Raw genomic sequence first — 27,700 nt, 5'->3', positions numbered from 1 at the left:
TTAAAGCACAGACGCTTTAATGGCCCAGGGGCCGGCGGGGGTAGGGGGAGAGGCGGCCGGGGGTGCGGAACCACGGAGGCCTGGGATCAAAGCGTGTGGAGGTCGTGACTGCGCCGGCTCAGTTTCTCCGGGTCGTCCGACGCCATGAGGGAGAAGTCTCGGAAGATGTCCAGATACGTCTCGTCTCCTGCGGGGAGGGAGGCAGGGCTGGGCGCTCCGCGGGCCGGGCCGGAGCGCTGGCTCGCGCGTTCTTCGCGTGCTTCCGAAGACGTGCGCCCTCGCATGCGCCCAATGCATATTTGTGGAATAAGTAATGGAATTGATCAATGCAGCCGGGCGCCGCCGGGCAGGTCCTTCAGGGGCCAGAAGCCCAGAAGTACAGTGTGGGGCGGGCCTGGAGGAACTTTACCTGTCTGGCCCTGGGCCGCTTCGACCTCTCTCATCTTTGCCAAGCGTAGCCTGAAGGGGAAGGAATTAAGGCCCCAGTGACTTTCTCTTCACTGTCCCCACTCCAACTTCCCATCCTCTGAGCTGGGATTGTTTAATTCACCTGTCCCCCGGGGTCCAGTGCTTAAAGACGCTTAACAACCACAAAGCCCCTCACTCGGGAGAAACTCACCATCCGTGGACCCTACCCGTCCCCCCCCCTACTCCACGCCCCAGTCTACACTCGGAACAGCCTTGGTGCGCGACGTCCGGGAGCTGGCCCGCTGCTCCCCGAGCCCCGCCCACATGCCGGTCCAGGTCCCAGCATTAGCTCCGCCCCAAGGTGGGTAGGGCAAGCGCTAGCCCCGTCCCCGGGCAGCCTCACAAGGTGACGATGTCAGCGTTGGCCGTTTCCATGGCGATCGTCAGAGGGTCTTTGCCTTCAGAGTCCCGAGCTCCCAGATCGGCCCCCCGTTTCAGGAACAGGCAGGCCAGCCTGGAAAGGATAGCCAGGTCCAGCCGGCCACTCACCCCACCCGCGCCCTTCTTTCCCGCAGCCATCATCCCTGCCCGCCCCTACCCCGTGTGGCCCAGAATGGTTGCATGGTGGAGCGGCCCCCGGCCGTGGTTGTCCGCTTGGTTCACGTTCGCCCCGTTCTGGAGGAGAAACTCACAGGCCAGAAGAGAATTCTGCATGGAGGGGTTGAGAACGGGAGAGAAGGTGGCATCTTTAGAAGCAGACCAAAGATGTTTTAGGATGGGGTCAGTCCAGGGGCTGGGGTAGGGCTGTGCCAGGCTCTGCTAGAGCTCTTCAGCTGTATTCGTATGTTAAGTCCACAGCACAACCTCACGAGGTATGTTATCCCTATTTCACAGATGAGCAAACCGACGCACAGAGAGGTTCAACCTGTGAATAGTGGGATCCTGGATTCAAACCCAGGTTGTCTGCCTCCAAATCACAACCTTAGCAACCAGTTTCTCTCGCTTATCATTCCTTTTGGGGTGGGAGGAGGGATAAGAGCTGGGCCCTAAGTCAGAGTAGGGGTCAGAGGGAAGGAGCCTAAGGGTGGGGTAGGGAGGTCAGCGGGACTCACAGCTGCTGTGGCCTGGATCAGTGGCGTGGCATTCTCCTGACTGCCGTTGACCCAGTTGACATCGGCTCCGTGGGCGAGGGCATCGGCCATGGTGGGGAGGGATGGAGGGTGCCCAGCAGCTCGAAACAGCAGGGCCCCAGGGTGGAGGCTGCCCAGGTCATCGGACGGGGGCTCTGGTGGAGGGAATCGGCTGAGTCTGGTACGAAACCCTCAGCACAGTCCCCAGATGCTCTAATGGGCCAGGTCATTCCTCAGTTGTGGGGAGGCCCTCGGGACTCCGGGGACTGCAGTGGGAGGTGGTGTGGGTGTGTGTGCAGGGCCCCTAGGACATGGGGCACGGATAGCATCATTCCCCTCTCCCTGTTCAGCTACCTGGACTGCCTAGAACGTCACAAGTGAGCGGACACTCAGACTCAGCTTCCAGGTTCCCTCCGCTCCGGCCGAGCTCACACCCTCCACAGGCCTCTGGGGCAGCGAGTTCTTTCTCACTCCTGAGCTTTCTCATGCTGTTGAGACCCTCCCTGCTTATCCCCAGCCCTACGCTCCTTCCTGTTCTTCACTTATGCCCTGAAAATCTTGCCTTGTAAAAAAAAAAAACCTGTGCTGGTGTGGTCTGGGCCCCCCCAACACTGGCAAGGGGAAGGCTGGGGCCTCGTGCTCTCAAATGTCTCCGTAAATGTCCGAGCAACGCTATACCTGGCCTGGATCTGAGGCTCCCCGGCCGGGGCCTGACGGAAGGCTTGGGGGGCAGAGGAGGCTGCCCCCTGGGGGGGCCCCGGCCACCTCTTCGCCCCCGAATCTCAGGAAGCTTGGTCAGGAACTTCTTCTCCACGTATTTGGCATGAATCCAGGCCTCCTTCTCCTGCCTGGCAGAATATGGCGGGGAAGAGGGGGACCGTCTTCCCTCCTCCGGTCCCAGACCCTCTTCCTTCCCCGCAAGTAGGCAGCCCCCGCACCTCCACCCCGACCTCACCGAGAGCAGCTGGGCCCTGGCTTCTTCACGGCCATGGCCTCCACACGGGCCTCGTAGATCTGGTTGATGACGACATTCCCCAGCTCGCGCATAAGCTTCCAGCGGCCCAGGCAGAGGCAGAGAGACATGTGGGAGGGAGGTGAGTGTCTGAGCCCTAGGGGCCCTGCAGCCCTGCACTCACCCCGCCCCCGCTTCTCATCGGGGCACCCCAAGTCACCTTCACCAGTTCTGGCTCCCACGAGTCAAGGGTCAGAGACCGGACTTTGGAGAAATGAACCCCGAGGCTCCTGGACGGCCAGAGTGGGAGTCAGGCCCTCTGTGAGGCAGTGGGCAGAGGCGCGCAGGGGCCACGCAGAGGCTCTGGCCCTGCTCACCGGCCCCTCTTCTCCTTTCTCCTACAGCTCAGGTTTAGGGTTTCATCCTCTCCAGCCACTTCCCTTCTCTTGCCCTGCTGTTCCCCTCCTTCCACCAGATGGACTCAGGCGGAGGGCCTCCCAGACTTGCTGAGGCCTCATGGCCTCTCCCCTTGCTCTGCTGTTCATGGGTTCCCCTGCCCTCAAGAGCCCTGACCTCACACCTCCAGTCACGCCAATACACTCCTCTGGCCGGACCAGGACAGGGTGACCAGTGCCAGCCAGGGCAGGGTGGGAGGGAGGAGCCTGAGCGATGGCTCTAGCCAGCCCCCTCCCCCTCCCCCAGCCGGAAGCAGGGGCGGGGAGTGACCTGTGGATGCCGGAGCACTGGATGCAGAGGGTGACGCCCAGGTTGATGCTGGCCCACTCCGGGGCTGGCTCACGGCAGTCACAGCACTGGGCATTGCCATCCACGCTCTGCACCTGGGCTGCCACGTGCCCAACTCCGCCGGGCTCCCTTCCCCAGGCCATCCCGCCACAGCCCAGGGTCGCCGAGGAGCTCCTGGCCAGGTATCCCGAGCCCTGGGGGAGCCAGAGGTAGACAGAGAGTGGCCATGGGGCCTGGGGAAGGGGTGCCTCCCCTCCCGGGGCCGCCTGGCCCTGCACCCCCCACGTGAAGGCACCTGGCCGGGCCCCCGGGGGCTGTCATCGAGGCGAGCCTGGCTGAAGGCTGTGGCAATGCTGCTCTGCACGGCGCTGACCCACAGCTGCAGGAGGCGCTCAGAGTCAGCCTGCAGGAGGCAGGACCTGGGCAGGAGCGGGGAGCAGAGGGGGTGGTCTGAGGCCCGGGGAGCCAAGAGGCAGGGTAGGCTGGCTGACACACTATTTAATTGGTCCCAGTTGTCCTGACATAAGAAATACCAGCTGAACAGAGATTTGACACCAATCGGTCCGATCTTTCTAAATATCCCCCATCGCCCTCCCCCCTCCCCCCAGGACACCCCCCAATACTGCCCCCCTATCCAACCATGGAAGGGATAATGCCTGATGCTACATGGGGGCCTCCAAGATGCCCTCAAGATCGGCCCGCCTTCCCGTTGGTAAAGCTTCAGACACGTCAGGCGTCGGCACTCACTTGCTTGGGGACACGACCTCGAAGCAAAACCTCCTCTCCGAGTCCGGGCAGAGCTTCACGGTGCAGAGACGGAGGTCATCCACCACCACGGTCACGGGGTCCTGGAAGGGGAAGGTGACGAGGGGCAGCCGTGCACCAATTGCAGCAAGGGCTGTGTCCCTGGGCCCCGGCCTCCGGGCCCGGGCCTGCCTACCTTGTACTTCTTCTGATAAACCAGTTGGTTGCTCTGAATAGTGAACCAGCGTCTGGGGGAGGCGGAAACAGAGTCGTGGACGTGGGCGGCATCGGGACGAGCTCGGGACAGGGACAGCGGAGAGGCTGTGCCCTCTGCCCCGAAGGCCTGTGCTGAGAGAGCCGGGCTGACCCTCACACCTGGTCAGCGGGGCACAGGGCTCTGCGGGGCCAGGACACGGAAGGCGGCGCTACTCACACCGCGGACAACCCAGATTTGATCATTTGTGAAGACAACTTTCCAGCAGATGGCAGTAAAATGCTTTTTCCAATAAAATTAGTCTCCTATAATTTTTTTAAGTTTTTTTTTTTTACACCCACGTGGGGCTCAGACCCACAACCCCGAGATCAGGAGTCACAGGCTCCACAGACGGGGTCACCAGGTGCCCCGAGTCCTTTGCCACAATTTTTTTGACAGATGGAAGTTTCTCATAGAAGGGGCTCAGTTTTCCGATTTACGCAAATATCCCCAGTGGGAAGGAGCCGAGTCAGAGCAGAGGACCCCCTGCTCCGCACTGCCACGGCCCCTAAGTCCCTACGGAAGCCGACAAGGCCCGCTCGTGGTGCACACCCCCGTGGGCTCCCACTTCACGCCCACCCCGTGTCTTCCTCCCTCCCTCTGTCCACACCCCGTTCCCCTCTCTGTCCCTCGGACTCTCCCAGCTTTGGTGCTGGCTCCTCCTCCTGCCGAGATCATTCTGCCCCCAGATGTCCTTCAAGTCTTCTCTCAGAAGTCCTCACCTGCTCAAGAAGCCTGCCCCAGCCACCCTATCTGGAACTGCAGCCCCTCCCCAGCTGTCCGCACCCCTTGCTTTCCTATGTTTCCCCGCCTCGCTCTTTCCTTCCAACATAACAGAATTTACTGGGCGTCTTTGTCGATGGGACGTAAGGTCCGTGGGGGCAGCGGGTTTTGTCTGTTTTTCTCACTGTGCTAAGCGCACTGTCACCACCCAAGAAACGTTGAATTGAGCGGGTTTGGGTGATTGGGGTGCCCCCCCTCACCTGCTCCAGGTCTTAAATGCATTGCTGGCCCGCTTGAAGAGATGGCCTTCCAGGACCAGCCCATCAGGCCCCTCCTTTAGGCTTGGCTCTGGCTCCTCCCCACTGAGCTCCTGGGGGCACAAGAGGGTCAAAGGGCAGCTGGAGCAGGCAGAGGCCCATGCCCCATGGCCCCGGAGGCCTCACCTTCTGCTTCAGAAGCACGTGTCTCTGCTCCATGTCCCTCCTCTCGCGAGCCGAATTCAGGACCAGCTGGTGCAACTGGGCGGACAAGAGGGGGCATTTCAGACGTGCCCTGGTCTCCACCAACCAAGCCAGGCCAGGCATCTCAGAGTCCCCTCCTCTCCCTCCACCACGGCCTGCCCCTCCCCCCCCTTCCCCGGGGCCCCACCTGGGCGCCCAGTTCCCTGCGATAATGGGCCAGCCTGTCCAGCTCCTCGTGGCCCTGCTGGAAATGGGTAGCTTGGGCCTCCACCAGACGCAGCACCTGGGCGACAAGGCAGGCAGGGGGCCGAGCTGACAGGGGACTCCTCTGTCTTTTCCTCTTCCCTCCTGCCCCCATTGGCAGGCTCCTCTCCACCCCGCCCTCACCACCGCTGCAACTCACGAACTCCATGATGTCAAACTTCCTCTTGTCCTCAATCACGTTGATCTGAGGGGCCCCAAAAGACCTCAGGTCAGTCTTGAAAACACAGCGCCCCCTCCCACTGCACACAGGGGCCTCTCCAGCCTCAAGGGCCTGGAGGCCCTGGGATCCCAGGGTAGGTGGGGGGCGGGGCGGGGCGGGCACCTGCAGTGCATAATCCAGCGCTCTCCCCTGGTACCCGGCCCGCGCCGTCTTCAGTGCAGTTCCTGCCTCTTCTGCCTCCTGGGCCCGGCGCCTGGGGACCTCCGCGTTGTGGATAAGAGCAGCCTCCAGGCTCTCGGCCCCCCTCCAGAAATCCCGGCGGGCCTCTCGGAAACCCCGGAGACCCCTGTGGGAGAGGGGAAATGCAGAACCAGATACCCCTACCCCCCCCCCAGAGAAGTCTCAGGCGGAGGCCCACGCGGGGCCTTCCGGTTGGGACCCCAAGGGACTCCAAGGGGGTGCGGGGATGGGAGACAGCAGTCGGACCACCAGAAACCCCCGACCTCACAGCTCCTTGGTTCAGGGAGGTCCCTATGGTGACGGGATGAGGGATGGAGGACAGGTTCCCTTCCCCACTCACTCCTTGACCAGGGTTTGGATTTGCCGCTGCAGCGTGTGCTGGGTAGCATCTAGAAGCTCCTGGGGGGTGGGGGGAAGCAGAAATGGGCAGGTGAGGGTCAGGCCACAGTAAGCCCTGCTCCCCACCACCAGGCCCCCCTGCTTCCCCCTTACCGCGTGGCTGTCCAGCTTGTGCCTGAGGCTCTCGGTGAATTTGTCCAGACACTCCTGGACACAGAGAGGCAGAGAGAGAGTACCAGGCGCAGGCCGCCGTCTCTGCACCCCGCCCGCCAGGATGTCTCGGTCCCCAGCCCCAGCCCTGCCCCGGCCTGGGACCTGGAGACCTGGAAACCCCAGGCCAACCCTCCCCTCCAGGAGGATCTCTGCATTCCAGACCCCAGCCCGCTCTACCTACCGCCATCATGGGCTCCGGTGGACCCAGGCGGGCCAGGTCACAAATGGCAGCAAGGAAGGTGTGGCCAGCGGCAAGGTAATGGCGCCCACTTTCCAGGAGGCCATTCCCCAGCTTGAGCAGCTAAGAAGCAACAGGGCGACGGGGCGTTATGCCGTGTGCCGATCCGTGCCGGCACCCCCACACTGGTCCCCCGCCTCTCCCTTCTGCAGGACTGTGCCTTCTTCCCAACCTGGCCCTTGCTTCTCTGCAGCCCAGCTGGGCGCTCCCGGGCTTCCACACACCTGCTGCTTCCTCATCTCTGCGTCTTTGCTCCCACTGCTCCGTGCCCCGCAGAAACTTCCTCCCAGCCCCTCACCAAAGCCAGGGTCAGCTTCCCCTCCAAAACGTCTTTCTCTGTCCCCTGCCATGTCTCCTCCCTGCCCCAACTGCCTGGAGCCAGCGCCCCCCAGGAACCCCATCCTCGTGCAGCGTCTGGCTCGGGGATGAGTGCGCCACCCGGCTGCTGGTGGCTGGTGGGCTCGACAGTCCCTCCTGTCTGCAGTCGTGCCATTCTGTGCTCACGGAGCATTCCCCTCAGAGAGATTCCTTAGCCATCTGGCCACGGGGCCAGGGCAAAGACGGCATGTTAGGGTGCTCCATGAGCACCCATTCGTCTGGCCCGAGGAGGGTCCCTTTAGGAAGAGCCAGGCGGCTGGGTCAGAAACCAAAGTGAGGTCTCCTGACCTTGGGCCCTAGTTTGGGAACCGCTGCCCCGAGGTGACACCAGTTGCTCTGGCCTGAGTCAACACGGCTGGGACGGGGTAAGAGTCTGTGGAGCCCTTCGGGTCAGCCCAGGGGACAGGAGACCAGCAGGGAAGTTGTGCGTGGAAATCCCGGGGCAGCAGGGGCTCAGAAAGCTGGGGCCGTGGGCTATCAGTGAACTTTCGATGAACTGAAAGACACTTTCGAGGGCTGACGAAGGCTGCTGGGCCCGAGAGCTGGACTTGAAGGTGGCCAACAGGGTCAGTAATGGTCAGGAAACCGGCCACAGTCCAACCTCATCAGATGTCACCACGAGCTGTCTGTGATCAGGCACCAGGACTCAGACGCTCGCAACTTCACTGGGGGCAGCTGGGGCCCCGAGCATCTGGGTTTTTTTCTACCCACCACCCTTTCCCTATAGGTGAGCTTTTCTAAGACTGAACTAGGGATAAACTGGTCCATCCGTGCAATGGAATAGCGCTCAGCAACGGAAAGGAACGGACTATCCACGTAGGAACTACTCATACTGATACGTAACAACCTGAACGGACGTCAAGGGCACAGTCTGAGAGAAGAAACAGAGAGAGCCAACCTTGAGAGCTCACATACTGTGTGGTTTCACTTATGCAACATTCTAGAAATGACAGGAGTCTGGAGAAGAACAGATGAGTGCTTGCCGCGGGTTAGAGAGGGCGGGGAGCGTATCAGGATCAAGGGTCGCACAGAAGAGTGCCTTGTGGTGATAGAGGAGTTTTGTGCCTTTTTTCCCTTTTTCTTTTCTTTTTTCTATTTTTTTTTCTGAGAGAGACTATGCGAGAGCGGTAGAGGGGTAGAGGGAGAGAATCCTAAGCAGACTCCATGCTTAGCACAGAGGTGGACGCAGGGCTCGATCTCACGACCCTGAGATCATGACCTGAGCCGAAATCAAGAGTTGGACACTTGACTGACTGAGCCCCGCAGGTGCCCCAGGAGTTTTGTGTTTCGAATGGGATGCTGGTTACAAGAACCTATGCATGTGATCAAGTGCCATTGAATTATGCACAAAGACTCTGGAAAATGAGTACAGTCGACCTTGAACATGGGTTTGAACTGCTCTGGTCCATTTCTAAGTGGACTTTTTTCCGACAAATATTTTCTCTTCCTTACGATTCATTGTTTTCAAAATTTTGTTTACTTATTATTTTTTTAAGTAAGCTCTACATCCAACATGTAGCTTTTTTTAAAAAAGATTTTATTTATTTGGGAGAGAGAAAAAGAACACCAGTGGCGGGGGGAAGCAGAGGGAGAGGGAGAAGCCGACTCCCCTCTGAGCAGGGAGCCCGCCATGGGGCTGGATCCCAGGACCCTGAGACCATGACCTGAGCAGAAGGCAGACACTTAACTGACTGAGCCACCCAGGCGCCCCACCCAACATGTGGCTTGAATTCACGACCCTGAGATCAAGAGTTGCACGCTCTACTGACTGACCCAGCCAGGTGCCCCTCTTCCTTGTGATTTTCTGAATAACACTTTCCTCTAGCTCCCTGTATTGTAGGAACAGTATATAATACATATACCACACGAAATACGCGTTCATCAACTGTTTACGTTACTGGTCAATGGCGGGCTATCAGTAAACTTTTGGGGGAGTCAGGAGTTACATGTAAATTTTCGATGGTACGGAGGGTCGGCGCTGCAAACCCTCACGTTGTTCAAAGGCCAACTGCAGATGCAAAACAGGTAAAATCCAAGTAAGGTCTGTAGACAGTTCATCGTATCGTGCCCACATCAAATTTCCTGGTTTTGGTAACGGACCAGCATTATACAAGAGGCTGCCGTTGGGGGAAGCTGGGTGATGCGTATGTGCGACCCCCCTGCACAATCTTTGCAACTTCTCGCAGGTCTGTAATTAACTCAAAATAAAAAAGCTTAGGGGCGCCTGGGTGGCTCATTCGCTTAAGTGCCCGATTCCTGATTTTGGCACAGGTCATGATCTCGGGGTTGAGGGATTGAGTCCCATGTGGTAGGGGGGGAGGGGAGAGGGTCCACACTCAGCAGGGAGTCTGCTTGAGAGTCTCTCTCCTTCTCCCCGCTTGCACGCACTCTTTCTCTCTTTCTAAAATAAATAAATCTTTAAAAAGAAACTTAAAAATAAGGAAGTTTATATAAAAAAATGTGTATCTATTCATTGGTCACCTGCTAAATTTCTGACTCCGGTAGAGGCACTGGGGAAGGAGCAAAAATAGAACATAAAAGTGCCTTCATGGCACTTACGTTCTGTTGGGGGGCGAACAAACAAGAACAAAAATTGGCAAGCGTGACAGACACACTCTCAGACCCCGGATGGTCCCCTCTCTTGCATCACCCCCTCCCCGCCCCCCAGAGCATGAGATATGCAACTTGATTCTACCCAACAGAACATGGCCAAGGCCACAAGACAGTGCTCCCATGATCAGGTCATGCCGTGGGGCAGAGGGGACAGCCACGCGGCTCCTGTGGCCGCATTTCGATGCACACTGATGCCACCTTGGCAGCACCCACCAGAGAGACCCTCCCGCTGGCCTTGGAGAAGCGAGCCACCATGATGCAAGCTGCCCAGGGCCAGGGCCACGTGGCAGGTGACCGTGGGCAGCCGTGAGCAGGTGGAGGCCTCAGCAAGCAAGGAGCCGGGGTTTGCCAACACCCCCACGAGCTCGGAGGGGAGCCCTGAGCCTCGGGTGGGACTGCAGCCCGTGAGCCCGTGAGCAGAGGACCGGCGGGGCTGCGTCCACCTCCCGAGCCTCGGACGCTGTGCTAACAGGCGTGAGCTGGCTTCAGTCACTACGGTTGCAGTAACTCCTTAGACGGCAGCAGAAAGCGAGTGTGGCAAAAAAAGACATCCCACGTGGGAGCGGGGCGAGCGCTGTAGAGAAAAATCAAGCCGAGGACGGGGCGGAGGCGTGCACATCTTATGAAGAGTGGCCGGGGAGGGCCTTCCTGTCCCTGGCTTAAGTGCCTCGCTGGTTTATCTCCCCAAGGCCCTCTGTGAGCTCCCTGGGGGCAGAACCGTCTTGCCACCCCTGGAGGCCCAGGGCCAGCGTAAGGCTGGGTTCACAGCTGACCCAGGAAGTCCACAGGGAGTTTGGTCTTCCAAGATCCTGTGCTCCTTGAGGGTACGGAGCCCCTACTTCCTTCTCTGTAGCCCCCACAGTATCTGCCCACACGATTAGCGTTCAACAACGCTTGGAACTCATTGGCAGTCTCCAGTTCTCTCCCTGGCCCCGCCCCTCTCATCTTAATGCCATCCTGGGCCACCACTCCATGTCACCTTTTCCAGCCGGGTCTCCAGTTCCGACACCTCGGCTTCCACCAGCTCAATGGAGGCTCTGGGGAGAGAGGGATGGGGTCACGGGAACACAGCTTGGGTCCATCGGGTCTGTCTGCCCCAGGAAGGTTGGGGTTGGGGGTTCGTGGGTAAGGGGACAGACAGAAAAAGCTGATGGGTGAAGAGGACCCGACCACCCGCCCTCTTCTGCTCCCTTCGTCTGCTCAGTGTGGGAGCCAGTAGGGCGCAGGCCCGAGCAGGAAGGGTAAAAGGAGGGTGGATGTGGTGAGGGCAGGAAGTTGCTAACCGCCCCAGCAGGTGCTGGGGGAGGGGCAGGGGTCCCCAGGAGCAGGAGGAGGGAATGTCAGCTCTGGAGGTAAGAGGGGCTGGAGAGGCCCCCTCTGCCCAGAAAGGGGGTGGAGAGCACCAGAGCCTGGGGCTACGCAGCACAGGTGCTGCCCTGGCCCACTAGCGAGCGCGGATCTTGTCCCTTTGCGAACTCATTCCCTGGAAGGACATCAGGCCTGGGGCAGGTTGTCTGTTGTGTCCATAGTGTCTGTGTGTGTGCGTGTATGTATTGGGGGGGTCAGATCTCACCCCCTGTGCGCCCCAGATCTGTACACACTTACCGGAAGCGGGGTGAGTCCTTGAGACACTCCTCGAAATCCAGCTTGACGGTCATCTCGGCTTGATTGTCCCCGGGGCCGGACGGGTGGGAGTGCAGGTGGAGGCGCTCCCTGCCCCGGGAGGGGTTGATGAGGAAGGAGGAGGGGGTCCTCCCTGGGGAAGAGCCTGGGGGGGGGCTCAATTCCTTCCCTGAGGGTAAGGGGTGTCCAAGGAGGAGCTCTCACCTCACACTTGCTGGCAGCGCTGGGAGGGGCAGAGGCGGGGCCAGGCGGAGAACCCACAGCCCCGCCCACCAAGACTCTGCTGTCCCCTTCCTACCCGGAGCCCTAGTCCCTCGGCTACTTTCTCCTCTGGGGACAGGGTCTGGCAGTATAGGCTCAAGTCCCGATTCTGACCCTCGGAGGTTATGGGGCCCTGGGCAAGCTCGCTGATTCCTCAGTTACTTCATCTGGGAGATGGGGACGATGACCCCTCACCCAGGGTTGCTGGAAGAATGAAAGCTACTACTTTTGGTCAAGATGCTAAAGGTGGTACATTTAGGGTTGGCCGAGCCACACCAATCGCTGTCACCCTGCTGCACCCGGGCCTTCTGGGCCTCGAAGGCCCTTGCTGAGTCCAGTCCCCCAGGCTGCTCCAAGCTTTCTTCTCCGCTCTGCCTGCTGTGGTTTCCTGTGCGCCGAGGTCCCTCCCTCCTCCCCTGTCCTCAGTGACTGAGCAGGCCCATCCTCCGCCAACGATTCCTGGCACCCAGACTCCTGCACTTCTCTTTATTGTCCACCTCGAGGGTGGTGAGGGCTGGGAGAGGCTGGCCCCCACCCCATCCCCGGCTGGCTACATTTTCCATTGTCTGCTTTCCTCCTCTTGTGTCCATCGAAGCCTCAGGGTTTCGTCTGGAGAGAGAAAGGACTGGGTCACTGGCTTTCTTGTAACAGGTGGGAGATCTGGCCCGTGTCCCCCTGAAACTCACTAGAACCTACCCACTCAGGCCCTCTCCCTCCCTGGCCAGCCCCCGCCTGGGCTCACGTCTGCATTGGTTTTGGTGTGGGGAGTGTGGGCTGCTTCCAGGTTCCTTCTCCAAGCTCTCCGGGCTTCGCCAGTTGAGCCCCTTGGATACCAGCCACCGACACCAGCCTGAGTCTGCTCTGTCTTTGGAGGACAAGGCAGCACCTAGAGTGGGGTGTGTGGCAGAGAGGAGTCAAGGAGGAGGTGTGGGGCCAGCAGGTAGTGCCAAGCTGGACGGGGTCCCAGCCCCTTCTGAGCACCCCCCCTTCCTCTCTGTACAGCATGGGCCTTACACACCAGGATGCTTGGGGCGGCTCTTAGCATCTGTTGCCCATGTACCGGTATGCAAAGGAGGGGGGATGGGGGGATGGGAGCTGGCCAAGAGCCAGCCATTGTGGCCTGGTGCCCTCACCAGGCTGCCATGTTGGCACTGCCAGGGACTCTTCAGAGGCCCGGCGATCCTGAACAGGGCTTCCTGTATGATCCAGCAGACGGACCTCAGTGCTTATGGGATTCTCAATCACCCAGTTCAAATTCGTGGAGCCTGGAAGGATCAGGGGATCAAGGCTGGGGCACCCATCAGGCTTCTGGTTGTCAGCAGCCCCTGCCCCAGGCCAATCCAGCCCAGCTCTCACTGGCCTGCTGCTGAGGCTCGTCTTCGGGGTCCTCCTCGAGCTCTGGGTGGGGAGAGCACCTGAGGTACCTTCCTTTGCTGTAATACTCCTTGCGCTGCACATCGACCTCCTGGTCTGACACGACGATGGCTGAAGGTGGGGACTGATTTCTGAAGGTAGGGGAATCTGAAGGGTCACCCCAATCACTCTGAGTCTTACGGCCACCGGGGGCCTCCAGGATCCCCAGGTGTCCATGATGCCCCCCCTGCACAGGGGAGAAGCTCCCGGTTCTCCTCTCCATCCTATGCCCTCCTCCCATGTTAGGAAACGCCAGTGATCTCCCCATCCCCCACGCCTCTCTTGGGCTTCCTGAGGACAGTCGTGCTGAGGACCCCACCCCAGCTGCCTTCTGTCTTCCCCCGGGTTCTCCTCCCATCGCCTCCCTCTCGGGCACCACGGCTAACCCTTGACTTCGGGGACGTGGTTCCTGGTCACCAGACCAATCTCATCTTTGACTCCTCTGGCCAGCCCTCCCGTCCAGCCTCTCTCCATAGGCCTGGGCTCTGGCTCCCACATCACGCTCCGACTGCTGCCACCCGTACTGGTGCCAGCCCCGTTGCTGTGCTTGCTGTTACTGAAGGGAAGAGTTTTCTGAGCCTTGAGGAACTTTCCTTCATCGTAGTGTGACTTTCGGTGCTTGTCAAAATCACTGGAGTCTGTGGGCCATTGTAAGAGCTTGGCTTTCCTGCCAGGCTCCTGCCGAGGGTTCACTCTGACACCCCCTTTCCACTCAGTCCCCACCCCTCATCTCACATGTCTTGGAAAAGCTGTCTGAAGACCCTGAGCTTCTGTTATCACCGTACTGCAGGACCTTGGGGTAGAAATTGTCCATTGTTGCAAACCTGAAGGGGAGGGAGACTAGTTGGGGGCGCCAAAGGGGAGAGGACCGGGGGCCAGGGGGTAGATGGGGCCTAGCTGGCTGACTCCCCCACCTTGGCCTCGGTCAGTCCTGATGGGAATTGAAGTACCTCCCATTTTGGTGGCCAAAAAGCAGAACGGGCTCTGACCCCAGAGGTGGAGGAAGGAAGAGGCCCCACATCCCTACTGATCTCTGGCGGGCCTCTCACCTTTCTGCCAGCGCCTGGGGAGTCACTGCGTGAGACGATGCCCCAGGCAGGTCCTCAGCACCGTCCTGCAGCCTGCGGAGGAGGGAGGGAGCAGTGCTGAGAGGCAGGCAGCACCCAGTCCCTGAGACCTCTCTGCCTCCCCCACCCCCTTTGAGTAGGGAGGGGGCTGGGCTGGAGGGCTAGGGCTGAGGGCTCAGCACCTGTAGTAGGGGGTGCTGGGCTCATCCACCTTCATAAATCCGTAATCCTTGTCAGCGGGGTGGCATGTGGCCAGGATATTCATTTCATCCCACCGCTGGGACTTTTTCCTGGAGTAGGGGAAGGACACAAGAAAGGGGGAGGAAGCCTCCCAGCGACCTCCTCTTCACAGCCCTCCCTCCCTCTTCCAGTCATCCAAAAACTTTTCCTCGTACCCTCCCGTCGTGTCAGGGGCTGAGGAGCCTGCGGATGGGGTTACACCTCGTGATTATCGTGTACTGTGTAGCCAGCGTTTATCGGGTACCTGCTGCCCTCCCAAGGCCTGGGACCTCCGATTTCCCACCCAATTACCCGCAGTTGCTCACACTTCGGTTCTTAGGACTCCACCCCTTTCCCTAGCTCGGCCCCCGCCGGTGTCCGGAACCCCTCCCTCCGGGCTCCGCGCGCCGGGTGCCGGCTGAGCAGGACTCCTTACTTCTCCGCACTGGGGGATTTCTGCATCAAGATGGAGGTGCTGTTTTTTAGGATACTGCGGGGCCGGTCCTCACAAGGTTTGTGGGGGTGCAAGCAAGTTGGCCCGGAGCGCGGTGGACTGCATTCCGAGTTGTACACCCCAGAGCCCCCGGACCCGGGGCTGCAGGTCCCGGATACACTGGTTCCAGGGAAGGGGGCGTTTAATCCATCAGGGTAGGTGCGGGACCCAGCGCTGAGGTCCGCAACCTCCCCAGGGTGCTGGTTGGGCCCGGAACCGTGGACTGCTACCCCCCCTGAGGGCCTGCTAGAACCGGGACTGCAAGTTATGACGCCCCCAGCGTGCAGGGAGGGCCCAGAACTGTGACACAGGACTACGCCGGAGGGCGGCCCGTCGTCTGCCTCGACTCCTCGGACTCCTCCTGGCACACCCTTGCTTGCCTCTCCCGGGGATTCCCCACTGAGGCCGCCAGCAGTCCCCAGAGCCTCCTGCTTCTCCATGGCCCCACCCGGGGGCCACTCTCAGCTGTCCCGCCCCGCCTCCAGGTTCCACATAGCCCCGCCCCGGGGCCCCGCCCCCACCGCGCCGGGCTGGGGATGCTCAGCCCGGGTCCCCTTCCGCTCCCTAGAACCGCGGCCCCGGAATCAAGCTTTATATAGGGACCCAGGGCTAGGGTTGCCCCTCCCTCTCTGTCCCACCCACAGGCTTTCTTCCTTTGTCTCTGGGACTTGTTCCCGCCCTTCTTCCCCATCACCGCCTTCATCCGAATTATCCAATCATAATCAGTGGTCCTGGTCATGGGGCCAGAAGCCTCAATTGTGACGTCACAGTCCTCCAACCTCTGCGCGAGCTCGGAGAGTTGGGCCGGGAGCTTGTTCATAGCTCGGGAGTTTTGGGGGGAGGCCGTCAGGGCCGTTGCTGTAAACCACCTACCAGGGTTTCATTGGACTCTATCCGTGGCTTTAAGATTTAAGGGTTTGGCTGGATTGGAGTTCAAGGTGGGCTTATTTAGAAATATCGCGAGCCTTTTTATCCCACCCTCCCCCCCAAAAGTCGGCCCGTTTTGCCTCTCACGAGACGTGATACAAAGTGGAGGGGTGGTGACACCGTCGCGAAACATATCCGATCTCGGTGGAGCGCAGGCAGAGGTTTTCATTTATAAAACTACCGAGTCCCTTCTCTGAATCCTACGGACGCCGCTCACCCCGCTGCAAAGGGTGCAGAGCGAAGGGAAGACTCCTCCTCCTCTAGCCGTAAAGCGAACACTTCAAGGTGTCGCCTGCTTCGGCGAGGGCGGGGTCGTCGGAGCCGCTGTCGCAAAGCTGAAAGTGGGGGCCAGCACCCCCCTGCGTCGTAAAGATGCCTGCGGCGGTCGTTTCTTCCACTGTCGCAAAAGCTCCCGGCCCAAGTCTGCACGGCGGTCGGAGCCACTCCGTCACCTCGCCATGCCGTAAAGCAAGCCTGCCCGACCCCGTCGTCCTTCCGTTCCCACCGTGGTGGTCATTAGTTCCCTAGCCCGGGATGCTCCATTGCCCGGCAGTGCCGTAAAGCATACCCGGCCCCAGCCCCGAGTCCTATTCCCTCCGGGTGTCTGTGCACCGCGGTTGCCACGGTGCCGCCAAGCGCGGCTGTCGCGCGGCCCCGGTGTCAGCGGCGATGGCGGCGGGGTCGGGTGGGAGTGGGGGCTCTGGGGGAGGCCCCGGGCCGGGGCCGGGTGGGGGTGGGGGCCCCGGCGGGAGCGGCGCAGGGTCGGGGTCCGGCGGGGGTCTGGGCAGCGGCGGGGAGCTGCACCCGCGCACTGGGCGCCTGGTGAGCCTGTCGGCCTGTGGGCGTACAGCGCGGCGGCAGCAGCCGGGCCAGGAGTTTAACCACGGGCTGGTGTTGAGCCGGGAACCCTTGCGCGATGGACGCGTCTTCACCGTCCGCATCGACCGCAAGGTGCGGAGCGGGGCCCGCGGAACCGAAATGTGGAGGGTGGTGGGAGGGGGCGAGCGGGAGACACGGAGTAGTAGCACAGCCAGGCCAGCCCACATCGCCGGCTACCGAGAGGGGACCGACAGACCGGGACACCGGGTGACGGGCAGGAGGGGAGCATGGAGCAGAAACCTTCGCTCTGACGGGGAAAGGGATGAGGAGAACTGGAGTTTCCTCAAGACCCAGGAGCAGCGGAGCAGGGACACGGGGCTTCGTCCCCAGGAATGGTTAGGGACCAGATCTCCCGGAATCATTTCTGGGAGGTGGAGGATGGAGGGATGTCAGGGATGTGATAGGAGGAGAGGGGAGAACCAGGGAAAGAACCAACCATTGGAGGATAAACTCGGGCGGAAAGATGGGTGAAGAGAGATACTCCGGGAGAGGGAGGTGTGCATGCCTGTGATTTGGGGAAGAGGCCAGGTGCACAGGGATGGAATTTGGGAAGAGGTGGGATCTGAGTGGAGCCAGAGCCTCGGAGAGAATCAGGCCAGGGGGAGGAGGAGAGTGGTGTATGAGAGCTGTGAACCCCGGGTGCTTGAGGCCACTGCCTCCTGGAGTTTCTCGTCTCAGGAGAGAAAAGCCAGTTAGCTGTCGTAGATGTGGGAAGAGGGGGACATGGCTGTCTGTGAAATGTGGATTCCTAGTGGTGGGAGACCCATCGTGACCCATCCTGAGCCTCTGTCCACCACCCTTATCACAGGTCAACTCCTGGAGTGGCTCCATTGAGATTGGGGTGACGGCACTGGACCCCAGTGTGCTGGACTTCCCAAGCAGCGCCACGGGGCTGAAGGGGGGCTCATGGGTAGTGTCGGGCTGCTCGGTGTTGAGGGATGGACGTTCTGTGCTGGAGGAGTACGGTCAGGACCTGGACCAGCTTGGTGAAGGGGACCGTGTGGGCGTGGAACGCACAGTTGCCGGGGAGCTGCGGCTCTGGGTGAATGGGCGGGATTGTGGGGTGGCTGCCACGGGCCTTCCCGCTCGTGTCTGGGCCGTCGTGGACCTTTACGGCAAGTGCACCCAGATCACCGTGCTACCCCCTGAGCCAGGTTTCAGCCCCCCTACTCCCATCCCCACACCTCCCCTTGAGCCCTCCGCGCCCCCCGAAGATTCCGCCTTGACTGAACAGGGGACCTCTGGGGATGAAGGTGAGAACACAGCTAGGGTAGTGGTGGAGGGGTGGGGCAGAGGGCTGAAGGCATGGGGGAGACAAAGTGACCAACGAGGCTGGGTGTGAGCAGGGTCCCTCAGACCCCCCCCCCGAATCTGTTGAAGGGAAAAACAGGGACTAGAGGAGGGGGGTCTCCTGGCTGTGGGCCCTGCAGCAGGGGCTGAACCCTTACTCCCCTCCCATCCTGCCTGGTCCCCAGCCTTCATGGTGTCCCCAGCGCAGGCCCGGCCGGAGACGTTTCCTAACAGCCTTGAGTCGCACAATGGTGAGGGCTTCCGGGAATCTTTGGGAAGGGGAGTGGGAAGTGAGGTGGTTGAGGGGAGGGGAGGGGCCTCAGGAGAGGGCTGGGGGGAGAGTGGTGAGCCTGAGAAGAGTAGAGCCTCATGCCAGCTTCCCTCCCCCGTCCCGCCACCCTAGACTTTGCCAGCATGGAGCTGTCCGAGGTGGTGGGCAACGCCATCCTGTCTGCCTACAACGGGGGGCTCCTGAATGTCAACCTGAGCTCCCCGCCGGCAGGGGACGGACTGGGGTCTGGCGGTGCCGCCACCTCGCCCATCCTCACTTCCAACGATGCCCTGCTCTTTCACGAGAAGTGCGGGACCCTCATCAAGCTTAGCAACAACAATAAGACCGCCGAGCGCCGCCGGCCCCTGGACGAGTTCAACAATGGCGTTGTCATGACCAACCGTCCGCTGCGGGACAACGAGATGTTTGAGGTGTGCCAGCTCCCGGGCTCTGGCTGGCGCTTCACCCTCCGGGAACCAAAGACGGGGCTGGACCCTTGACCGTGGCAGTGTGGGGCCCAGGGAACAGCCAAGGGCCAAGGGTCCTTTCTCGGCATTTACACGCCCCGCCTCCCCCTTCTGCTGTCGCTCCCCCCAAGATCCGCATCGACAAGCTCGTAGACAAGTGGTCGGGCTCCATTGAGATCGGCGTCACCACCCACAACCCCAACAACCTGGAGTACCCAGCCACCATGACCAACCTGCAGTCAGGTACCAGCCCCTGGCAGGGCGGAGGCCCCTTCCTAAGGCGAGGGAAGCCCGGGGCCTAGCTAGGGTGTCCGCCTTCCCCCAGGCACCATCATGATGAGCGGCTGCGGGATCCTGACCAACGGCAAGGGCACTCGCCGGGAGTACTGTGAATTCAGTCTGGACGAGCTGCAGGTGAGGGGGGCGGGGCGCAGAGTCTGGGCCGCCGTCCGCGGCAGCCCGTCACCCCGCATCCCTGCCCGGGCTCCACGGTCTCCGCCGTGACCTAGAGCAAGGCCTCTGCTCTGTCGCCTGAAGGTTCCTCTGAGAAGGCAGGGTTGCCCGGTAGGTAGGCACTGAGATTTTGGAGTCAGAAGGTCACTTTCTCTCACTGTGCAGCCGTGTGGGGTAGTGACCAGAGGCAAGAAACTGGCGCGTTGTCTCTGGTAGGTGGGCTTTCTTCCTTTTCCCCTTTTCTTCTAACGTCTGAGCCGAGCCCGCTAGTGTTCTGTAACGTGCTCGGAGAGCTGGGTGAGGCGATGTCTATAGGGTGGCTTCCCGCCGTGAGCATTCGGGGGCTCAAGACTCCGGCGCCTTGGGAGCTGTGCCCCTGTGGCCGGGGCTGGTGGGAAGGCCTCGGAGCCCCTCTGTTCTCAGGGGCCCCAGGACGAGTCTGGCGCCTGCTGGGGGACGGACTCCAGACCTTCGTCTCTCTGCCTTGGCTAGGAAGGCGACCACATTGGTCTCACGAGGAAGTCCAACTCTGCCCTACACTTCTTCATTAATGGCATCGACCAGGGTAAGGGGGCGCCCAGAGCGGGCCGCTGGGCCAGGGCTCTCGGGGGCTGTCTCTGATGGTGGTCTCCCCGCCTCCCCGCCGCAGGCGTGGCTACCCCACTGACGCCCCCGGTGGTGTACGGGGTGGTGGACTTGTACGGGATGGCAGTGAAGGTGACCATCGTGCACAACAACAACCATAGCGACCGCCTGCGCCGCAACAATGCCATCCTGCGGGCGCTGTCCCCCGAGGGCGCCCTCCGCCGCACGGCCCCCGCTGCTCAGGCAGAGCCCGAGCGCCTGCTTTTCCACCCCAACTGCGGGCAGAAGGCAGCTATCACCCACGAGGGACGCACGGCCCTGAGGCCCCAGTATGGCCCATGGGGTGGGGAGAAGCCTGCAGAAGGGGCTCTATGGGGTGGGGGCGCGGAGAAGCATGGGGGAAGAGGGATTCTGACCTGGGGAGCCCTGGACAGAAAAGGGGGCAGCCTCGTGGAGAGGGAAGTTTCTCTGGTTGACCGGGGGCAGCAGGCGTCCGGTGGGCAGCGCCAGGCGAAGCTTGGGCGTGCTCGGAGAGTGTGTTCATGCCTGAGTCCCCGATCGCTGTCCTCAGTGCCACCGATGACTTCAACCACGGTGTGGTGCTGAGCAGCAGGGCCCTGCGGGACGGAGAGGTGTTCCAGGTGCGCATCGACAAGATGGTGGACAAGTGGGCCGGCTCCATCGAGATCGGCGTCACCACCCACAACCCTGCCTACCTCCAGTTGCCCTCCACCATGACCAACTTGCGCTCCGGTGAGCTCCCAGGGAGGGTCCCAGGGAGGAAGCTGCCCCCAGAGCCCTGGCACTTGGTCCCCAGCTCTGTCTTTACTGGTCCTGCTCGTGACGACTGGTTCGGGGGCTGAGCACTGAGCCACGTGGATGGGGCTTGTGGGGTGTGGGACCTGCAGAGTTTTCTTGCCCGGCCCTGGGAAGAAAGCTGGCCGTCAGACAGGGCAGGCCGGGCCAGCGGCTTTGGGGAGGGGCGTGGGGACTGCCGTATAAAGGAGCAGAGCCCTGGTTCCCGCTCACGCCCTCTGCCGCTCCCTGTCCCCCTAGGAACCTGGATGATGACTGGGAACGGGGTGATGCACAACGGGACGACCATCTTGGACGAGTACGGTCACAACCTGGACCGCCTCAAGGTGGGGGCGCGGGGTACCGCTGGGCCTTGGCGAGCAGGGGTGGGCACGGCGGGGCGGCTTAGGACCAGCCCTCACGGGAACTCTGCCTGACTCCTCACTCCAGCCCCCCTTCCTCCAAGGCAGGGGACACGGTGGGCGTGGTGCGGCGGGAGGACGGGACTCTGCACTTCTTTGTCAACGGGATGACTCAGGGCCCTGCGGCCTGGAACGTGCCCCCGGGCGTCTACGCTGTCGTCGACCTGTATGGCCAGGCGGCCCAGGCCACCATCGTGGACGACGTGGGTGAGGGCCGGGCCGGGGCTGGGGTCTGGGGCGGCCTTGGGGGGGCCTCGGAGACCCCCGGAGGCCTCACGGCTGATGACCGCCTCCCAGAGGTGCCGCCGGTGCCCGAGCCACTCCCCGAAGGGAACAACCAGGTGTCGCCCAGCTCCCCGTCGTCGGGGGCCGGGGGCTCCGACCTGCGCTTCCACCAGCTGCATGGCAGCAACGCCGTCATCACCAACGGGGGCCGCACCGCGCTCCGGCACAACTGCCGCAGCGAGTTCAACGACGCCATCGTCATCTCCAACCGGTCAGTGTCGCGCTGGCGCGGCCCCGGCCTCCTGCTGCCCGGCCTCAGCCGCCACGCGGGGCCTGGCTGACTGCCGCTGTCCTGGCAGGGCCCTGCGGGACGGAGAGCTGTTTGAGATCGTCATTCAGAAGATGGTGGACCGCTGGTCAGGCTCCATCGAGGCTGGTGAGGGGCGCGTACGAGCTTGTGTGCGCCAGGGGGCCGCGGCCTGCCTGCTGCAGGGGGCTCGGCTCTGACCTGCCCCTGCCTCCTGCCAGGAGTGACCGCTATTCGGCCGGAGGACCTCGAATTCCCCAACACCATGACGGACATCGACTACGACACGTGGATGCTCAGGTTTGGCTCCCGGCTCTGGGGCCGGCCCGCAGGGCTGGGTGGGGCGGGCACGCATGCGGGAAGCGGGGTTTGGGGCCTGCGGTGGCCCTGGACGACGACAGGCCTGAGGGCTCTGGCTGCCCCTTCCCTTTGATTCTGGGAGGCCCTCCCACGTCACCGCGCACCCCCAGCCGCCCAGCCTTCTCTCCTTGGAGGGGAGCCCCTGCTTTCCTCGGGGGGATCCCAGAGGCGTAGGAGACAGCACTGGGCCTCCCACCCGGATCAACATGCCGGTCCGGGGCCTGGAAGGTTCTGACGAGGAGGGAGCGCGCGGGGGCCTGCGTGGGGGGAACCGGGGGCTCAGCGGCCCCTGCTGTCGCCCCTGCAGCGGCACGGCCATCATGCAGGACGGGAACACGATGCGCAACAACTATGGCTGCGACCTGGACGCGCTGGGCACGGGCGCGCGCATTGGGATGATGCGTACCGCCAAGGGCGACCTGCACTACTTCATCGACGGCCAGGACCAGGGCGCCGCCTGCTCAGGCTTGCCTCCGGGTAAAGGTGACTGCTCGCTGGCTTTCGGCCTGCCAGCCTCACGCCAGCCCAGCCCGGGCCGTCCGGCCTCTGACGCCCTCCTTCTGCACACAGAGGTGTATGCGGTGGTGGACCTGTACGGCCAGTGTGTCCAGGTGTCCATCACCAGTGCCACCGGCCCCATGGACAACAGCCTGGCGACCAGCAACACCGCCACCGAGAAGTCCTTCCCCCTGCACTCCCCAGGTTCGGCTGGGCCCTGCTTGTGTGCTGTGGGCCTGAGGGACGCAGTGTCCCCGGGTGGGGCGGGGGACAGCTGTTCAAGGACAAGGCCGCCCAGGCAGCTGCAGACGGAGGGCAGGGAACAAGCCAGGGTCCGAAGCCCCCGGGAATGGGGGAGGGGGCTCCCCTGCCGCCGCACCCGGACGCCGGAAGCCGGGCACGTGGGCTTCGGGAGCGGGTCTGGCTGCGGGGAAAGGCGTCGGAGGAGTGACGGCAAAATGGGCCTTTAGGGCGATTTCCTGTTTCACTCGAAAGCTCTGCTCCCTGTCCCTCCTGAAGCCTGTGGCCGCAATGCCACCCCTTCCTGTGGTACCGTCTCTCCACAGTGGCCGGCGTGGCTCACCGGTTCCACAGCACCTGTGGCAAGAACGTGACCCTGGAGGAGGACGGCACGAGGGCGGTGCGCGCGGCCGGCTACGCTCACGGCCTCGTCTTCAGCACTAAGGAGCTCAAGCCAGAGGAGGTCTTTGAGGTGGGCGCTGGGCCCTCCGCCCTGGGCCCGGGCTGCCGCCCGTCTGCGCCCTGCGCCCCGCGCCCGCGGCAGCGGCTGTGCCGTCTCTCCCTCAGGTGAAGGTGGAGGAGCTGGACGAGAAGTGGGCGGGCTCCCTGCGGCTCGGGCTGACCACGCTGGCGCCCGGGGAGATGGGGCCCGGTGCAGGCGGGGGCCCGGGGCTGCCCCCCTCCCTCCCGGAGCTCCGGACGAAGACCACCTGGATGGTGTCCAGCTGTGAAGTGAGGCGCGACGGGCAGCTCCAGAGGATGAACTACGGCCGGAACCTCGAGAGGCTGGGGGTGAGGCAGCCGGCTCCCGGGGCGCGGTGGAAGCGGGAGCGGGCGTGGCGGGGAGACGTGGCTGAGCTCCTCTGCTTGTCTCCCCTCGGTCCTAGGTGGGGAGCCGGGTGGGCATCCGTCGGGGCGCAGATGACACGATGCACGTCCTGGTGGATGGAGAGGACATGGGGCCCGCAGCCACCGGCATCGCCAAGGTAGGTCCGAGACAGTTCTTGGGTTTGGGCGGCGGGCTCGAGGCCTTCCACGGACCTCTGCCTCTTGCGTCGTGTGTGCCCCCAGAACGTGTGGGCTGTGCTGGATCTCTACGGGCCGGTGCGGAGCGTGTCTGTCGTGAGCTCCACGAGGCTGGAGGAGCCGGAGGGCACCCAGCCGCCGTCTCCCAGCTCGGACACTGGCAGTGAGGGCGAGGAAGACAACGACGGGGAGGAGCACGGCCTGAGGGTGAGAGGCCACGGTGGGGCGCACGGGATGTCCACCCTGTGGACACCGGGGTGCTCTGGGGTTCTCTGAGTCCGCCCTGGGTGGACAGAGGCGTAGACGCAAGCCCTGTGTAAAATGCCCAGGGGGTGGCTTGGGCCTTGCAGGGGCAGCCCCAGCAGCTCTGTCTGTCTACCACACCAGGGCCAGAATCAAGTGGCCGTTATGCCCACGGCCCTCGAGTTCCTGGAGAACCACGGGAAGAACATCCTCCTGTCCAACGGGAACCGGACGGCTACGCGGGTGGCCAGCTACAATCAGGGCATCGTCGTCGTCAACCAGCCCCTGGTGCCCCAGCTGCTGGTCCAGGTGGGCCTCGCCTCCTCCTCTGCGGCTCCCCCTGCTCAGGGTCACCCAGGGCCAACCCTCCTGGAGAAACCCCTCCCCATGTGAGGACAGAGTGGAGGCAAGCCGCTGGATGAGCTTACTGGGCTTTGGTCGTACCCTGAGGTGGGATTTGTAGATCGATCGTCAGGAAGCCCCCCCCCCGGGACTGGGGAGGGGAGCAACGGGGAGGGGCTGGGGGTCCTGAGAAAGATGCCGGGTCCTACATGTGGCTGCCAAGAGGGCCTTCCAGAGGAGGGAGACCTACAGGAACCCTTACCCAGGCAACAACAGGACCAAGGCTGAAACGGAAGGAAACTAGTGAATTTGGAATTTGCGCTCTCTCCAGCCTCAGAAGGGCCAGCATCCCTCTCTGGCTGGGTTAGGGAGCCCGGCGCTGCTGGGTGGGTGGCCTCTTGCCAGGGAGCCGTGACCGGGGAGTAGTCGCCTTTTCCCCCAGGTGCGGATAGACTTCCTGAACCGACAGTGGACATCTTCCCTGGTTCTGGGAGTCATCACCTGCCCCCCCGAGAGGCTCAACTTCCCTGCTTCTGCCTGTGCCCTCAAGCGGGCGGCCTGGCTGCTACGGGGTCGTGGTATCTTCCACAACGGTCTCAAGGTGGGTGGGGAGCAGAGGGAAGGGCCAGGGCCAGGACTCGAGTCGGGAGGGGCTGGCCCAAAGGGAGAAGAGGGGCACCCAGCCCTGGTGGTGGGGTTACAGGTATCAAGGGGCCGTGCGGGTAGCCCCCCATAGCAGGTGATCAAGAGCACGTCGGTGTCTGGACTCTCCGGCTTATCACGGCCTCCTACGTCCTTGCCGTTGAGAATGTGGCGTGGGGGGCCGGGGGTGGGGAGAGCGGGGAGGCAAAGCCCAGGCTCAGGCAACCGGAAACAGAAGTCCGGCGTGGCCGCTGCTGGCGGGAGTCTGATCTCTGGGAAGACAGTAGGTGTCTCCTCCCAGATCTGTGAGAAGTTTGGGCCAAATCTGGACACGTGTCCGGAAGGCACCGTCCTGGGACTGCGGCTGGACAGCTCGGGTGGGCTGCATCTGCACGTCAACGGCATGGACCAGGGCGTGGCTGTGCCCGACGTCCCCCAGCCCTGTCACGCGCTCGTGGACCTCTACGGGCAGTGTGAGCAGGTTAGCGGGACGGAGGCAGGGTGGAGGGGGAGCCGGGCACTCCGTGGTGTGGGAGGGCGTTGGCAGGCCCTTGGGGCTGGGTCATCCTCATCCCGCCCTCCCCTGCAGGTGACAATCGTGAGTCCTGAACCAGGGGCTACCAGCGGGAAGAGTGGTGGAACCCAGGGTGACATGGAGAAAGCGGACATGGTGGACGGTGAGGCAGCCCCCAGCCCCCAGGGGCCCGGCCCCGCCCCGCAGCGCCGGCTGCTGTGACCCTGCCCCCCTGTGCCCTCGCAGGCATCAAGGAGAGCGTGTGCTGGGGCCCGCTGCCTGCCGCCAGCCCTCTCAAGAGCTGCGAGTACCACGGCCTCTGCTCCCGCTTCCAAGAACTGCTGTTGCTTCCTGGTGAGTCCACAGCCCTCCAGTCCCGCCGCGCTTCCTGGGGCCGGGCTGTGCCCAGACCCCGAGGGCCCAGCGGGAAGGGGGCCGTGTGGCGGAGCCCCGGGGCGGGAGCCACAGCAGCCAGACCACCCCTCGCTTTCCTGCAGAGGATTATTTCATGCCCCCGCCAAAGCGGAGCCTGTGCTACTGTGAGTCTTGCCGGAAGCTTCGAGGGGACGAGGCCCACAGGCGCCGTGGGGAGCCCCCTCGGGAGTACGCTCTGCCGTTGGGCTGGTGCAGGTTCAACCTCAGGTACGGGAGGGGCGGTGCCTCCCTTCCCCCCTGACGGGGAGGCTCCCGGGAGCATGCGTGGAAGGTGTTGGACTTGGCAGCTGAGGGAGTGATGTCGGGGAGCCAGCTGTGTCCAGTGTGCCCTGGGTCTGTCCTAGGGTGAATCCCCGCCTGGAAGCTGGGACGCTGACCAAGAAGTGGCACATGGCGTATCATGGGAGCAATGTGGCAGCCGTCCGGAGGGTGCTGGACCGAGGGGAGCTGGGAGCAGGTACCACCGGGATGGGGGCAGAGGCAGGGCCGCAGGGCCTGGGCCCCAGGAGGGCGGCCCTGACCTGGCTCTCCCCACAGGCACCGCCTCCATCCTGAGCTGCCGACCCTTGAAAGGAGAGCCTGGGGTAGGGTTTGAGGAGCCTGGCGAGAACTGCGCACCCCCGCGGGAGGAGCAGCCCCCTCCAGTGTTGCTCTCCCCCTCCCTCCAGTATGCTGGGGCCGAGACCCTGGCGTCCAAAGTGCAGTGAGTACACGGGGCGGGGCTGGGGTCTCTGGCTTGCCGTCCACGTTCCCACCGTGACACCCTAGAACGTTTAGCTTGGAAGGTGACTAGTACTATGGAAATACAGTAGCGTGGGACGCAGTGGGTCACATGCGCGCTTGGAGGGTGGTCAGGGTGGCCATCCTGAATAAGGTTTGAGCAGAGGCCTGGAGAAGGAAGCCAGGGAGCGGGCGCCAGGGGACACGGCGGCAAGCTGGGAGGGCCGCCAGAGCCCGGCCACCCTGGAAGGCGGGGGTGACCCCAAAGGCGGGAGCCGTGGTGCAGGTAGCACGGGGTGGAGGGCGCCTGAGTTCCTCACGGCCGGCTTTTTGCTTCTTGCCGGACAGATTCCGGGACCCCAAGTCCCAGCGGACGCACCAGGCCCAGGTGGCGTTCCAGGTGTGCGTGCGCCCCGGCTCCTACACCCCCGGGCCCCCTTCGGCCGCCCTCCGAGAACCTCCCGACCCCCACTTCAGCCCAGCTGAACTCGAGTGGGTAACCAAGGAGAAGGGGGCCACGCTCCTCTATGCCCTGCTGGTGCGGGTGGAGTGAGGACCGGCGTCTCGACGACAAGCACAGTGGGGCCTCGGCCCGCGGACTCTGCGTGACCACGGCCCCGTCTCAGCACCCCCGCCGCGTCGGCGGATGCGCCCGGAGCCCGCCCGCCGCGCCGCTGGAAGGGGAGCGCATCTCCGCGTGCGCGGCGCACGTCCCCGGCGGGGCAGCCGCAGCCGGGCTCAGTCCGCCTCGGGGCGGCGGCCCCCCTCATGCACTGACTTGGGGAACACGACTCCCTGGACTCCCTCCCCCGTATCACTTAATTTATTTCCGTTTTCGTTCCTGTTACTGTGAATCCCAAGGAGCCTCCCCGGACCCCCGCGCCCCGCCCCGAGCCGCCGCCGCTTCCCGGGCCGCCGGGCGGAGAGGGGAGGGCGGGCGCGGGGAAGGTGGGCCTCTGTACAGTTGTTACGGACGCGGGTTTCCAAGGAGCCAATAAACGCCGTCCCGGAGCGCGCGCCTCGGCCTCTCTCTGTCTCTCTCGCGCCGCCCTCCCCGACCAGCCCCAGGCCCGCCCCGCTGGGGGCGCCGGGCGCGCCGACGGGGTTTGGCCGCCCCCGGCAC

At 63.0% G+C, this 27,700-nt stretch overlaps 3 protein-coding genes across 7 annotated transcripts; 1 reads left to right on the top strand and 2 right to left on the bottom strand.

Annotated features, from left to right (window-relative positions):
• On the bottom strand, nt 1-11,813 carry ACAP1 (ArfGAP with coiled-coil, ankyrin repeat and PH domains 1). The gene is made up of 23 exons (XM_045797386.2): nt 11,688-11,813; nt 11,466-11,573; nt 10,840-10,897; nt 6,813-6,932; nt 6,572-6,625; nt 6,420-6,478; nt 6,002-6,185; nt 5,819-5,863; nt 5,603-5,698; nt 5,398-5,472; nt 5,215-5,324; nt 4,175-4,226; nt 3,982-4,082; nt 3,530-3,653; nt 3,217-3,428; nt 2,711-2,780; nt 2,494-2,588; nt 2,217-2,386; nt 1,521-1,693; nt 1,007-1,116; nt 812-922; nt 410-459; nt 1-187 (listed from the first exon to the last, which is right to left on the bottom strand). Exons 2-23 carry the CDS (start codon nt 11,516-11,518, stop codon nt 87-89), a joined length of 2,223 nt encoding a protein of 740 aa, XP_045653342.2. The 5' UTR covers nt 11,519-11,573; nt 11,688-11,813; the 3' UTR covers nt 1-86.
• A 400-nt stretch (nt 11,814-12,213) lies between these two features.
• Nucleotides 12,214-16,259, bottom strand: LOC123792156 (uncharacterized). Of its 3 annotated transcripts, none has more exons than XM_045797387.2 (9): nt 14,880-16,259; nt 14,407-14,514; nt 14,207-14,278; nt 13,893-13,981; nt 13,544-13,795; nt 13,101-13,265; nt 12,878-13,009; nt 12,487-12,630; nt 12,214-12,353 (listed from the first exon to the last, which is right to left on the bottom strand). In XM_045797387.2, the coding sequence occupies exons 1-9, from the start codon at nt 15,374-15,376 to the stop codon at nt 12,295-12,297; spliced, it is 1,518 nt and encodes a 505-aa protein (XP_045653343.1). In that variant the 5' UTR covers nt 15,377-16,259; the 3' UTR covers nt 12,214-12,294. The 3 variants fall into 3 exon arrangements, with proteins under 3 accessions (XP_045653343.1, XP_087723672.1, XP_087723670.1); XM_087867546.1 differs by having other exon boundaries at nt 13,101-13,311; nt 13,551-13,795; XM_087867544.1 differs by having other exon boundaries at nt 14,407-15,021.
• Nucleotides 16,260-16,352: 93 nt separating this feature from the next.
• On the top strand, nt 16,353-27,588 carry NEURL4 (neuralized E3 ubiquitin protein ligase 4). Of its 3 annotated transcripts, none has more exons than XM_045797385.2 (29): nt 16,353-16,814; nt 17,551-17,995; nt 18,218-18,283; nt 18,436-18,734; nt 18,902-19,013; nt 19,096-19,184; nt 19,716-19,788; nt 19,873-20,137; nt 20,380-20,561; nt 20,865-20,950; nt 21,070-21,232; nt 21,323-21,521; nt 21,610-21,686; nt 21,779-21,857; nt 22,225-22,394; nt 22,488-22,619; nt 22,982-23,127; nt 23,223-23,447; nt 23,543-23,641; nt 23,727-23,888; nt 24,069-24,233; nt 24,709-24,867; nt 25,210-25,389; nt 25,498-25,585; nt 25,669-25,776; nt 25,920-26,064; nt 26,202-26,314; nt 26,395-26,560; nt 26,926-27,588. In XM_045797385.2, the coding sequence occupies exons 1-29, from the start codon at nt 16,533-16,535 to the stop codon at nt 27,128-27,130; spliced, it is 4,680 nt and encodes a 1,559-aa protein (XP_045653341.1). In that variant the 5' UTR covers nt 16,353-16,532; the 3' UTR covers nt 27,131-27,588. The 3 variants fall into 3 exon arrangements, with proteins under 3 accessions (XP_045653341.1, XP_087723668.1, XP_087723669.1); XM_087867542.1 differs by having other exon boundaries at nt 22,225-22,400; XM_087867543.1 differs by having other exon boundaries at nt 21,054-21,228; nt 22,225-22,400.
• The last annotated feature ends 112 nt before the right edge of the window (nt 27,589-27,700 follow it).

The sequence above is a fragment of the Ursus americanus genome, chromosome 14 (assembly GCF_024610735.1).
Source record: "Ursus americanus isolate L20-20 chromosome 14, mUrsAme1.1.p, whole genome shotgun sequence".
In the NCBI taxonomy this organism is placed as follows: domain Eukaryota; kingdom Metazoa; phylum Chordata; class Mammalia; order Carnivora; family Ursidae; genus Ursus; species Ursus americanus.
Note: the sequence above shows the minus strand (reverse complement) of the source record. Positions and strands in the feature narration are given on the sequence as shown.

Bases quoted from the DNA above. Each gene is read 5' to 3' on its own strand.
- ACAP1 (XM_045797386.2), bottom strand. From the start codon at position 11,518: ATGACCGTCAAGCTGGATTTCGAGGAGTGTCTCAAGGACTCACCCCGC. The intron at 5,325-5,397 runs GTGAGGCCTCCG...TTGTGCCCCCAG, and splicing joins ACGTGCTTCTGAAGCAGAAG to GAGCTCAGTGGGGAGGAGCC. The intron at 3,429-3,529 runs GTGCCTTCACGT...TGGCTCCCCCAG, and splicing joins GCCCCCGGGGGCCCGGCCAG to GGCTCGGGATACCTGGCCAG.
- NEURL4 (XM_087867543.1), top strand. From the start codon at position 16,533: ATGGCGGCGGGGTCGGGTGGGAGTGGGGGCTCTGGGGGAGGCCCCGGG. The intron at 18,735-18,901 runs GTGTGCCAGCTC...GCTCCCCCCAAG, and splicing joins GGGACAACGAGATGTTTGAG to ATCCGCATCGACAAGCTCGT. The intron at 20,138-20,379 runs GTATGGCCCATG...CGCTGTCCTCAG, and splicing joins CGCACGGCCCTGAGGCCCCA to TGCCACCGATGACTTCAACC.
- LOC123792156 (XM_087867546.1), bottom strand. From the start codon at position 15,376: ATGGAGAAGCAGGAGGCTCTGGGGACTGCTGGCGGCCTCAGTGGGGAA. The intron at 14,515-14,879 runs GTAAGGAGTCCT...CCCCTACTCCAG, and splicing joins AAATCCCCCAGTGCGGAGAA to GAAAAAGTCCCAGCGGTGGG. The intron at 14,279-14,406 runs GTGCTGAGCCCT...CCTCCTCCGCAG, and splicing joins CCCAGCACCCCCTACTACAG to GCTGCAGGACGGTGCTGAGG.